The sequence below is a fragment of the Tamandua tetradactyla genome, chromosome 14 (genome assembly GCF_023851605.1).
Source record: "Tamandua tetradactyla isolate mTamTet1 chromosome 14, mTamTet1.pri, whole genome shotgun sequence".
Lineage (NCBI taxonomy): Eukaryota > Metazoa > Chordata > Mammalia > Pilosa > Myrmecophagidae > Tamandua > Tamandua tetradactyla.
In genome coordinates this window covers 80642340-80656463 of record NC_135340.1, presented here as the reverse complement: position 1 = coordinate 80656463, position 14124 = coordinate 80642340, and the positions used below count along the sequence as shown (strand labels likewise).

The 14124-nt window shown below is 36.7% G+C and overlaps 1 protein-coding gene across 7 annotated transcripts in view; it reads right to left on the bottom strand.

Annotated features, from left to right (window-relative positions):
• The window catches only part of SNX1 (sorting nexin 1), a 49227-nt gene that overhangs the window by 26288 nt on the left and 8815 nt on the right, over positions 1-14124 (bottom strand). For all 7 annotated transcript variants that reach the window (XM_077128172.1, XM_077128169.1, XM_077128170.1 and 4 more), the window contains exons 2-4: positions 8584-8695; positions 2976-3100; positions 2373-2439 (exon numbers count right to left, since the gene is read on the bottom strand). In XM_077128172.1, the coding sequence (XP_076984287.1) occupies positions 2373-2439; positions 2976-3100; positions 8584-8695 (304 nt within the window). The remainder of the gene's footprint in view (positions 1-2372; positions 2440-2975; positions 3101-8583; positions 8696-14124) is intronic.

Sequence of the window (14124 nt, the reverse complement as noted above, 5' to 3'; positions counted from 1 at the left end):
GATGTAAAAGGAAACAAGTGGTTCCACCCTAGGCTAGCTCTGGGCTCAGATTGCTCTTTGAGGCCCCTTCCATTGGTGCTGGGGACACTGACCTCTCTGATCTAGCGTGTTCACCCAGAGCTAAGGGTCTGGTAGGAAGACACTTTGGCTGCCTGATGTCATGCAAATCTTCCTTTCCTGAAGTAATTATTTCTCAGAAAAAGCCTTTGATTGTTATATAATTTGAGATTTAGCCACTGTTTTCCTCCTGACCTAGACCACTTAGGAAGATAATGGCACCACCCACTCCCTGAACACTGAAAAGACATACTTTGTAATCTATAAAGACACAGTTACAGTGCTGGGCTATATGGTGTTTCAGTTGGTTTTTGTTCTCTACCTCCCAACCCCTGATTCCTCTCCACACTAAATAGGAAGACTCAGTAAACAATTACTAGGTGCTTAAGCTCCAGACTGTTGTGGTTTGAGAGACTAGGGAAAGAAGGGATAGTACTGTATCAGTGGGATCAAATATTGCAACCTGGTTTCAAGCAGATGGCTGGAAATGAATGCTTTATACCAAGAAAATGGAGAAACAGAATAAAGGGCTTGCCTTCTCTACCTCTCCAACTGCCACCAAAAGAGCATACTATGGAAATTTTAAGCTAAGCCTTAGAAATTACTTTCTTCTGACTGCCACCTTTAGTTCTCTTCTAAACCATTTACTTTACATCGCTTAATACCACTATCACTATAGATGTATATATGATGAAAGACAAAAAAAATCTAAATTTATATTCAAAATTTTATTCATATTTGAATATCATAATTATTAGAATATCATAGCTAATTGGCCTAAAGGTCAACCCCATAAGTTAGTGCCTGCAATTATGGAAAAGTCTAAGTGCAAGCATATATAAAACATCTTCAGAAACTTTATCTGCATGTCAGTTGTTTACAAAGGCAACGTATGTGAAAGGGGACAAACCTGAATGTATGTACAAAGCAAAAAAGATCTGGAAATGGACTAATAATGTCTCAGTCTTGAAGTTCATGGAAATTTCCCAAATAATTTCAGAGACTTGAAGACAGCATATGCAAATTACCGAGACTGTACAAAGAATATCTTGGTAGAAGCAGGATTCTAATCTATTTAGATGTGTGGAGAATGAGAAGCATGTGTTGAATGAACAGTCCACACAAAGAAGAGTTCTTGTTATTACCAGACCTTGAATACGGTTTAGGTATTTGGTTTCTTGAAAACAACACAGCTGGGAATCTAGACTATGGTGTGATAAGAGGTTACTACCTGTGATTTGTGTTTAAATAAATCTGATCCATACGATGTTTTCATTATTCCCCTCTCATGGTTCAAACATCATGCTCGTTAAATATTAAAATAATTAATATTAATTATTATCTTATTCCACCAAGGATTTAAAGCAGATAATAACTGCTCAACATCAATATGCTCAGAGAATATCCACAACTATTAGAGAGGCAAGAGAAACTCCTAGACATGTAATGATTCAAAATTCTGGTCCACACTCTACCCTGGACCACTCTACGCCTGAATAGGAAAGCTACTTCAGTCTAAGAAAAGAAAAACAGTTTAGTAACAAACCATTTTGGTATAGATCTAATTAGACTGCATAAATTCCATCCTGGTTTAGAATAATGAGAGGCTTGGAAATTACATTTTCCTCTCATGAAAAATCCCCCTGTTTAGGCTCTGCATAGCCTTTCTGTAAGGGACGATACCTGGAATAAGGCAAGTGAAGGTCTACTGTTCTCTATTCACTAATATTTCTCAGATGCTTGGGAAAGGAGAAACCTTTCTGAAAACCCAAATTCTGGCTACAGTTAAGCGTTGTGCTTTTTGAAAATCTAATTTGACCAATATTCAGCCTGGGTCCTTTAGTCTCTTACCTATGAAAGACTTTCCCACCTCATCAGGACACTGAGAGTATCTTACAAACGATATGTAACAAGAATATCAAACTCCTTAAGGGAAACGTAAGTTTAGTACCCCCAAATTTTACAATGTGTTTTTAAGGTACTTAAATGGAATTTATGATCTCTAAAGAGAATAAAATGGTCTCCTCAATTCTGTGGGAGAAGGCAATATTTGGATTTTTAGAAAGGAATTCTAATAGTTTTTGATATCTTTGATTCTTCTTCTTAAAGCCAGGAAAAGCCTAAAGAAAGTACTGCGTAACTACTGTTTGTTTCTGGCCTTATCAGCAAAGCAAGGGGCATAACTTTACAGGAAAAATAATGATGAAGTACTTCATGTTCACTGGCTCAGCTCTGGTGGTAAAATTCCAGAAATTAGCTAATTACGTTTTCCACAGCCACAGCCTAAAATGAAAAGTTGTCCCAAGAGCACTTACCTATCTTCTCAGGATCAGTTATACCAACTGTCAAATCAAACTGGTCCTCCTGTTCTTCTTCCTCTAGCTTTTAAAAGAAAAAACAAATCATAAGAGTTGATACAAAAAAGGCTATAATTTTATTCTATATCAACTATCAGTATCATTAAATCAAGATGGATCCTTCCATGTACCAACAATCCAACAATGAACAATTCCAATGAACCAACACCCATGATTTTAAGCTAGGAGCCAGCTCATGGGTCTTTGTTACATCTATTCCCTTAAAACATTATTTTGATCACACTGAATGGTTCCTGGATTCTGGAAGACTTGCCTCTTTCAGCCTAAGGAAGGAATGTTGAGAGACTATGCTCCTGAATAAAGGTGCTTCAGACACTAGGTATTATTAGTGACCATTAAAAGCCTTTATGCTTTCCTCCAGGCAATAGATACTCTACCCATGAAAGAGTCTTTTATCGGATTTTGGCTGTCCATTAACCATAAAAGTCTATTTCAAGGGCCATAAATATTTTTTCACAGTCCAACCTCAACTGGCCCTCAGACTGGCAGCAATCAGTCCTAAAAATCCAAAAGAAACAAGACAATAATATAGATTCTTACCTCCTCACAGCTTTGCTGGGACTTAGAACTTGTGGCTTCCTGTGAAGGAAGAGAAATGAGGGTTTTGGCTGGCACTTTCTTCTGATTATTTTGCGTGCTGTCCAAGGATAGCTCCACTGTGGCATCTAAAAAAAATTAATATTGTAAAACCAAGGTCAACAGGTCTTTGGCCAAACATAAGTTCTATAGGCCAAGAGATTTACAAGAAAGATAGTAACCACTTTCAATATTTAGACATTCTCAGAGTATAAGAAGAAGAATCTTGAAATTTTTACTTGGCTAAAAGGGGTGGGAGGGACGTTCTTCTAGCACAGACTTAGTATAACAACCCCTCTTCTTTCCAAACACAACTACTTGGCTACCCTTTCCTACCTAGAATTCAGGAAAGAAGGTAAGATAAAGCAAAAAGACTACAAAGTCAAAATAAGTGTGATGATTTATTTTATTCTTAAGAGTATTCTTTCATGAACTTATTGCATGAATACTATTTATTCTTGTTAAAACTTTAAAAAAAAATGGGTAAGTTTGGTTATCTGCTTTTACAAACCAAAGTGACAGAAGCAGGTACACTGAGTAAAAACCGATGTCAAATGAAAAGTGAGGAAAACTAGAAGCTAGAAAAAAATGGATCAGATACAGTGATACTAGGAAAAGGGCACTGTTTACCACACTCGAGGACAGCAACGTTATTTTAGCAGAGTTTAAGAACTGTTCACAATTATGGATTTAGATCTTTCTGCAAAGAAGATCTATATATGTTTTATATATGCTGTCCAAGGCAGGAGAAGGGGTGGTGGGAGGGAGATGGGGAGAGAAGACATATAATATCTGAAAATCTTTCTAATCAAAACAGTTAAAAAAAAAAAAGTGCTTAAGAGCCACATTTCATCATGGGGAAAAACTCACTGAGCAAAGTGACTCATTCCCTAAGTATTCCAAAGAGAGAACTTTTTTTGTTTTTTCTAGTATTTTTATTGCGATATCTTCACACACATACAGTCCATCCAAAGTATACAATCAACGGCTCACAATATCATCACATAGCTGTGTATTCATCACCGTGACCATTTTTAGAATATTTGCATCACTCCAGAAAAATAAAAAGACCATACATCTCATACCCCTTACCCCTTCTTCTCACTGACCACTAGTATTGTAATTTATGCAATTTTTTTTTTAACCTCTTATCCACCCTCCTTATTTTGTTCTTATTTTTTTACTCATCATAGAGGGAACTTTTAAATAGCATTATGTGCCATTTTTAGGCAAATAAAATGAATATACTCTCTGAACTTGGAGCAATGGAGCTAGAAGTTCAAAATCTGAACAGATCAAACAGTTCTTTTTAAGAAAGAAAAACAATAAATATTCACTTAGGCTTGGCCTATTCACTAGGTATTCAATTTTAGCCTTATTTTTCTTCTTTAGATATTTATTTGGAGTTAAGAGAGGGGGTTTATTAGGCAACACTGTCCTATCAGAGCTCTGAACATCAGATATGAATCAGGTTTGCAAACAAGATTGTATCACTGGTAGAAATGCAACCTAATCCCTAGCAGGAAAGGGAGAGAAGCAGTAATATAATCTGAGCCTCCTGTGGAACTATAAAAGAAAAAAATGTTATAATTAACATTTCAGGATGTTAGAATTCTTTGAAGAAAACAGCTGAAGTATGTTTAGGATTTTCACATTATGCAGGTCTCACATAAGTGTTAGGTTGATAAATGCTTTTGGAAAGGAAACAGGAGGTACTCTGCTCATTTAAAATCTTTGGCTTAATAGAGTGTTACTAAAAGCCTTTTAAAGAACTTTGAATTTTCTACTGAAATTCAGTTGACAAAGATGCCAAAACTTACATTTAAAAAAGCTTTTTTCTTTGAACTCTTAACAGTAAAGGAAAAAGCCTTTGGGCTTCATCACAGCAGCTCTGATCATTGCTAAACTAATCATGTGAAAAATAAAATCAGAATATTAAAATTTTCATAGTCAATATCTAAATCATCTAAGAATCTACGCAAGTCCTAAACTAAATGTCTCATTGTAGATATTTCTTTCTATAACTACTGTATGTTCCTTTCTTAATAGTGAGGCAGGTATTAATTGCTTATGAAACAGGTAGGGTAATGGAATAAATAAAAATCCTCATTAGTAATAACTATATGCCTAAAAAAGATCCTCCATCTTTTCATTTACATACAACACAATCATGGGTCACTTGCGATCTTAGTGTGATCTTATAGGAAAGATCATATAAATGTTAAGGACAAGGAGTCATTTGTATTACTCTCAAATAAGACATATTTTGCATTGTTATCAGTTTTATTCTACAAGGGTACCTCTACCCCTACAGAGCTATAAAATAGCCTAGTCAATAAGAAGTCAAAAATCTACCCAGTATTGTACTGGAATAGATTAGAATAGCCTGTTATCCTCCTCCTTTAAAAAATCTTGTGCATAGTGCATTAACTCTAATGGGATTTGCGGTAGTTAGATTCAGTTGTCAACTTGGCCAGGTGAAGGTACCTACTTCTGTTACTGTGGACATGAGCCAATGGTAGTGAACCTCATTTGCTGCTCATTACATCTGCAGTCAGCTAAGAGGCGTGCCTGCTGTAATGAATGACGTTTGATTTAATTGGCTCGTGCTTAAATGAGAGAGCTCAACAAAGTACAGCCCAAGCAGCTTGGCATACCTAATCTCAGCACTCGCAGCTCAGCCCAGGCCCTTGACGATGCAGAAAGAAACCACCCTGGGGAAGTTGTTGGAACCCAGAGGCCTGGAGAGAAGGCCAGCAGAGATCACCCTGTGCCTTTCCAAGTAAGAAAAAACCTCAGTTGAAAGTTAGCTGCCTTTCCTCTGAAGAACTAATGAAATAAATCCCTTTTTATTAAAAGCCAATCTGTCTCTGGTGTGTTGCATTCCAGCAGCTAGCAAACTAGAACAGGATTAGCGTACTCATTTTTACTAAGGATTTTATGGCCATATGGATCATCTCAACAATAGTGTTTAGAAAGTTGCACCCTGCCGTTTCACCAAGACTGGAAAGGAGTGTTCATAATATCAAATATTATTAAGTGCTAAAAACTAATACTTAAAACAAGCTAAACTATAACCTATAATTAATTATTTACCCAACTTGATATATCACTGCTTTTTGCATCATGTTTTACTATCTTTAGTTCCACTACAAACTCCTGACTTTGTATTCAACCGCAGTAAGTATAAACTTGCTTTTTTTAATTTAGAGAAGTCGTGGGTTTAGAGCACAATCATGCAAATATTTTGACTTCTTATTGACCAGGCTATTTTACAGTTCTGTAGGGGTAGAGGTGTCCTTGTAGAATAAAACTGATAACAATGCAAAATATGTCTTTTTTAAGAATAATACAAATGACTCCTTGTTCTTAATATTTATATGCTCTTTTCCTATAAGATCACGCTAAGATCTCAGTTGACCCATGATTGGGTTGTATGTAGATGAACACACTGCCCCACCACCAACACTCTGCATTCATGTGGAACATTTGTTACAACTGATGATAGCACATTTTTATAACTGTATTATTAAAGTCCATGGTCTAACTTTAAAAAAAAAATTGTTAAAGATACAAAGACAGAAAATGTACATTCTTTTCAATCTGCTATATCATTAAAAACAATTCATTATTTGCATTTCTCCTCCAAAAACTTTATCCAAAAAACAATCATTACCAGAATGAACAGTGTGCTTTTTAAGTTTCAGGAATGAAAAGGGATTGGGAAATCTTTTAAATCTTTGTATTTCTTCTAACCTCCTCTTCCCTTTCATATCTTTTAGAAATTTCCTCCCAGAATTAAAATGTGACAGTCCTCTCAAGACTTTATTCTTGGCCCCCTTGTCTTTCCCCTTCCCCACCATTCTCACTTCAGTATCTCATTCACATGGCAGTTTCCATTACCACCTCTAGGCAGATGATACCATTTCTCCAGTTCCACTCCACCCTCTTTCTGCAGATAAGAGTACCAAATTTCCAACTGACTTCTAGGCATTTCATTTTGTATTTCACTCTTAAAATACTGAAACTCAAGCACATTTCCCCCCCCAAAACCAGTTTCTTCTTTAGAACATGATTCTATTAATGGCACCATTTTCCTCCCAAATCCTTGAACCTGAAATCTTGCCTTGGAGTCTCATTTTTGGACACTTATACTATATTCAATCACTAGCACCAGATATTGTTGATTTCCTTTTTGAAAAGTATTTATCTTTCCTTCTGCTTTAATTTCAGCCTTTGCTGTTTCATTTTTTGAACTAATTTGTGGTTACCTTCTGATAAGTCTCCAGTCTTTATCCACCGCAATTCATCTTGTAAAACTCCACTAGACTGGTCTTCCTAAAACATTACTTTGCCCATATCACTTTTCTTATTCAAAACTCCCAAGGGCTCTCACTTAGTGCTAGGATGAAAAGTTAAACTCTAATTACTGATGTGTAAAATTCATCTAAACCTGTTCCCAACTACATTAACAGTCTTAACTTCATGGCTTCTCTAGAAGCCCCTGCTTTGGTCCACCAAGTTTACTCACTGACCTTCAAATACACCTTATACTTACTCCCCAACCACTGGTACATGTTCTCCATTCTTCCTACATAAATCCTGCCATTTCTGGGCATCCTTCCAGGATCACTCTACACCAGGGTTTCTCAATCTTGGCACTACTGACATCTTGGGCTGGATAATTCTTTGTTGTGAGGGACTATCTTGAGTATTACAGCATGTTTAGCAGCATCCATGGCTTCTACTTATTAGCTGCCAGGAGCACTTCCTTCCCAGTTATGACAATCAAAAATGTCCCCACATATTGCTAAATGTCTTCTGAGGGTAAAATCACTCCCTGTTGAGAATAGGGCAGTCCCCCCAAACAGTCAAAAATGGTAACAGTGTTAAGACTGAGAAATGCTGATCAAGACTGGCATTTTTCTAACTCCCAGTGATAAGTCATGGTGGATTATGAAGTAAATTCAAAAGGGTTCAAAGAACATTAAAAAAATAAAAGGGAGGTTGGGCCACAGTGGCTCAGCAGGTAGAGTTCTCGCCTGCCATGCTGGAGACCCGGTTCGATTCCCGGTGCCTGCCCATGTAAAAAAAAAAAAAAAAAAAAAAAAAGGAAACAGAAATTTAAGATTGATCAGAAGTAGCAAGGGCAAGTCATTTGATAAAATTTTTGTTTCAGTTTTATATAAGTACGTATTTATTTTGGTTCATAAGCCAAAATGTATTTCTTACTATGAGTTTTAGTCATAAAAACCTAAAGTCCCTGCTTTCATCAGTGACCACATACTCTAATGTGCTCCTGTTACCTAGTATTTCTGCCATTCCTTTGGCCACATTTCTATTATCGCTTAATACTTTATTTAACCCATATTCTAAACAACTGTATATTTATGTTACTCCTTAAATCTATAAGATGGCAGGGCCTGTATTTTACAATGTTTGGAATCCTGTGCAATAATACGCTACAAAAGGAGTTATGCAGGATACTTGTTCTTTCTTTTTTTACTGCAATTGATCAATTTAGCAAAGCCATTTAGAAGGTTCCTAGTTTAAGTCTTGAGCCCACACTTACCTGCAAAGAGATCCTGTGGCTCTTGGTCTTGTTCCTCATGGACCCCATTTTCTTTGGAACCATTGTTGATAGGAAGACGTGAAGTGGTTCTCTTTGGAGACTGGGGCTTACTCTGAAAACAAACAGATACTGTGAAAAAAAACTATAGCATTAAAAACAAACCCAGCCTGCCTAGGAAGCAACTTTAAATGCATCCCTCAGTCACTCTCATGTGGTTAGGGAAAGACAAGGTCACCCAACAGAGTCAGTTCAACTCTCTGGTCTCTTAAAGTAAATCATTATTAGTGATGTTAATGCTGCCCAAGGAATCACAGAACTAAAATAAATTCATACACTTAGGGTTAATTTTCTAATACCATAACCTTGCTGGAATGTCCTACCACAAAGGACTTGATACCAATAAGGGTATATGTACACACAGATAATTTTCAAAAGAACCTGCCCAAATACATTTATCTTGCTTAGCTGATGGCCTTTAATATTTCTAGTGACCAGGACACTACTCCAGAGCCCAGAACTGAAGCTCTGATCCTAGCTTACTTTGAGACCTTGGCTAAACTCTTAACTATGTGGACATTACTGACCCACCTGACTGGAAAGAAGCTGTAATGCTTTACATCTAATGCTGTTTTTGAATAGCTTCTCTTTTCTACCTAACTATAACACAAACATACTCTTTAACCAAATTCCAAATTAGGCTAGGAAAATAAAAATCAATCATGCTTAGCCTAGTGGGCACATGGTGAAAATACAATCAGTTCCTGGCCTTTATTAAGCACACATGATCTGCTGCAAACAAGGGTAGGGTGGGCCCCCTAGACCAGTGCCAGAATGAACACAGCCAGATTGTGCAAAACATGAACAGAAAGCTGGGAATCTGGTTTCAAAGGCATGATGCAGCTCTTCAGGATTTCTAGAGTTAGACCCTAGGGTCAAATTAGTTATAAGATCTGACTTAAGGAAACTTTTATGAAACATTTCATTAATAAATCTGAAGGAGTTTGTTCCATGGAGACAGGCGTTTTCTGACCAACAGAATAAAGTAAAATGACAGGTCTATTGGGTACTCTGAATTTGCCATGTAAACAGCTCTATCCCCAAACTGAGGTAACCCTGGGGAAAGAAACTGTTACCAACATTTAGATTTATATTAGCAAGCAACACTTCTACTAGAACTTTTCTATGCTAATAAAGTTTAATGAGCACTTAGTTATATAAGCTTAAACATTATACCAACTGCTAGAGACAGTGATTCTGTGCTTCAGTTACTTCCACAATCTCAAAACAAAAATCACTGCAATGAAAAAGAAAACAATAAACAAGGTAAACACTTGCCAAACATCTTTCTTCACATACTGTTGTACACTATAGCAATCACATATTCAGTTAACTACTGACACTAGCCTCCATCTAGGAGATACTAAAATCCTAAATTCATTAAGGATATATGTACACAAATATAATTTACTAGTAGCTTCCTGGGAAGACCAAAGCAACAAGAAAGGCACAGATTAGATTTTAGGCCTCTTCTTAAATGTCTGTAAGAACCCACTTCTGAATACCGAGATGAATAAAAACAGCGTATATTTCTGATCTAATCTCCATCTAAACTTGGAGGTTAATGGCTAAGATCAATTTCTGGAACAAGGTTAGAACAGCATATTGTTTTTTCCCTGTACTAATCAGAATAGACACACCCAGATGGAGGGATATTTTAGTGACAACTAGGAAAACTACCTTTCTCTTCTAGCGGACCACAAAAAAGCAAAGACTAGCGCTCCCTTGGTAAACTATGTAACAACTACCTGTGAGAATAGAAAACTGTTCCTCAGACTTTGTCTGAGATACCATCCCTAAACCACCATTAAAGGTTATCTTCTAAGAGAGCTCAAGAATAGTTAGACTGATTAGTATACTTAGCCTAATCTTTCCCCTGTAGTTCTTTTACAACATTTGATTTTCTGCATATGTAAAACTTTGTTTCCTGTTTTCTCCCTCTGTAAGCACTTTCTCATGTCATTAAGAGTAGTACAAAAATATCACTTTTAGTGACTTAACTCTCCACTGTATGGATATACCACAACATAATCATTTCTCTAAGGCTGTTCATTTAGATGGTTTCCAGGTTTTTACCATCACAAATATTGCTGTGATATCCACCCCTAAATGTAAGTCTCTATCTGATTATTTCCATGGTATAGATTCTTTTTTTTAAATTACCGATTGGATTATTATTATTAATGTTGTTATAAACATATGGCAGAGGTCACATTTCATCATTTTTCCATGTGACTATCCAGTTATTGCAGCACCATTTATTGAATTTTTTTATTGAGAAATCTTCACACACACACAGTCCATCCACATTTTACAATCAATGGCTCACAATATCATCACATAGTTGTGTATTCATCATTATGATCATTTTTAGAACATTTGCATCACCCCAGAAAAATAAAAAGAAAAAACTCTACATCCCATACTTCTTACCTCTCCTTCTCAATGACCTCTAGTACTTCAATCTACCCAATTTTTTTTCCTCTTTATCCTCCCCTATTATCTATTTTTCCTTATATTTTTACTCATCTGCCCATAACCAGGATAGAAGAGCCATCAGATACAAGGTTTTACAGTCACATTGTAAACACTATATAATCATACAATCTTCTTCAAGAATCAAGGCTATGGAACACAGTTCAACAGTTTTAGGTACTTCCCTCTAGCCATGCCAATGCACCATAAACTAAAAAGGGATATCTATGTAATGCAGAAGAAAAATCTCCAGGATAACCTCTCAACTGTTTGAAATTTCAGCCACTGAAACCTTATTTTGTCTCATTTCTCTCTTCCTCCTTTTGGTTAAGGTGGGTTTCTCAATCCCATGATGCTTGGTCCGAGCTCATCCCAAGAGTCCTGTCCCCCAGGTTGCCTGGGAGATTTATACCCCTAGGAGTCAGGTCCCACATAGGGGAGTGGGGGAGGACAGTAAGTTCATCAGCCAAGTTGGCTCAGAGAGAGGCCACATGTGAGCAACTAAAAAGAGTTTCTCTGGGGGTGACTTTAGCCATAATTACAAGCAGGCTTAGTTTATCCTTTGCAGAAATAAGTTTCATATGGTCAAACACCAAGATCGAAGGCTCAGCCTATTGTATTGATTGTCCCCACTGCTTGCGAGAATATGAGGAACTCCCCAGACGGGGAAGTTTAATATTCATTCCCTTCTCCCTAGTTCCCCAAGGGGACTTTGCAAATATTTTTTTATTCTCTGCCCAAATTACTCTGGAATATATTGGGGTATCACAATAACCTATACAAACCAACAAGATCTCATGCCCTGTTCAAGATTCCATGTAATTATGGTGTTCAAATAAACTGATGACACATTTTAAATTAGATAATGCACTACCCAAAATATAAATTGTGCACCAAATAAATCTCTCTCCCTTTGGTCTCACACAGAAGTTGAAGTTTTAAAATATGGACCACATGGTAGAGATTCTTAAGTACAATTATTGGGCATTAAATTTTCAAAGGCTCTGCTAAACTGCCTTCCAGAAGGACTACCAATTTATACCCCCCACTCCACCCCTAGAAGTATATGAGTGCTGGACCCTAGCAACATTAAAACATTCTCTTTGTTATATCTTTGCCAAGATGACTGATTGTAAAAACCTTGTATTTGATGGCTCTTATATTCCTATGTTTATTGGTCATCCGAATCCCAGTGATGTGTCTTGATGTTCCCTCCTTTACTTAATTACATGTATGTGTGATTCTTACATAAGAACTTGGTTAACCTCTCTCTGGAATATTGTACCGTACCCCGACCCAACGTAATCTTTATCTCTTTTCATATTTATTTGAATTTTGATCTTATGAAGTTTAATTTCAGCCTATTGATTTTGATTTGCATTAGATAAACTACGACTATTTCTTTAGGCTGAAGAGTACCCAGCACATAGCTGCCCTTCAAGGCATAACATTCTCAAGTTTTATTTAAAATCAGATCTAAAAAAAACTGAGCAGACACTTCTGGTAGGGGGGGGTGCTTGAGGGTTTTTGTTTTGTTTTGATACTTGAGGTACTTATCTTTTTAAAACATTTTATGGTAGTAACATATGTGCAACATTTCTCAGTCTAACCACTTTCAAGTATACAATTCAGTACTGTTAATTTTATTCTGAGCAGAATCACTTTTAAGGACAAGAGAAAATAGAACCCTGCTCATGGTAATCTACATTCACATAGTACTATTAAAAAATAATTCTTCCATGAAACTAGAGTCCATAATAATAGATTATTTGTCATCAAAATACATACCACCTGGGCATTATAACATTATGCATAAAGTTTAAAGGCTAATTGTTAATCAGCTTTATTGAGGTATAATTTATATATAAAATATATAGTTTATAATTACATTAAAAAGCTAATTTTGGGGCGGGCCACGGTGACTCACTGGCAGAGTTCTTGCCTGCTATACCGGCGACCCGGGTTAGATTCCCGCGTGTCTCCCCATGTAAAAAAAAAGAGCTAATTTTAAACCATCAATTAAAATTTTAGGAAGGACTCATTTTGGGTAGCATTTATTTGTGGGGGAAGGGAGGTGACACACTGATTACAAGTGCCTAAAATCAATACTAAAAACAGGCCTTGCTTTATAATGTACGTAAGGGCTAAATTTCTAGGCAATGGATAAAACTATTTTCTGCGATGAAAACAGTGTTTGTGATGTAATACATAAAACCCATATACTTCCCCTTGCCTCCTCCACCCTTCTTTTTTTTTTTTGTTTAACTAAAAGGAAGTATTCATTCTTTTAAGGATAGAATTCTAGGCTAGGCTATCCAATACTTGCTGACTCCCTTTGGTTGTTAATTCTAGCAGGATGTTCCACTGATAAATCCATTTAAAGTTCTTCCAGCAACAGAGCACAACTTCCGGCCCCAAACCATGAGGCCAAGGCTGCTAACACAATTTTCTTAGCTCAGGGAAAGAGAGAAGTGGGTTTGCTGCCTCTCAGAGCTGACAGCCATTCAACATTGAAAAGTCCTACTGTGATTTTAGTCACTTCCCTTTAGGTTAACCAGTTTGAGTCTTCCTCTTGTTGCTCAACTGGTCTTTGCTCCAAACAGAACCCTTTGCTACTTTCAAGGGATCTGTAAAGGGTAGGTATTGTTAAAACTCTCTACTGCAATCCAAATTAATTTTAAAGTAACACTGCTTCAGAACTTGAGTACTCAATTTTCCCTGGGAAAATTAACATACTTTAGAAAGGCACTGTGGAGCTAAGGAGTTGTGATTACCCTAATGTGTAGCAAGGCATGGAAAATTAGGAATAAGTCAACTCCAGGAACTATACCCAGATGATAACAGGGAAACCACATGGTCTTTAAAAAATTACTCTGGGAAGACTTTGGCATGAAATACTCCTCCTTTTGCCAGCTTTACTTACAGGAAAAAGATGAGCATGGTAGAGCAGTTTATTAGTTCTCTACTGCTGCTGCAGCAAATTACCCAAGCGCAAGGGCTTGAACAAGG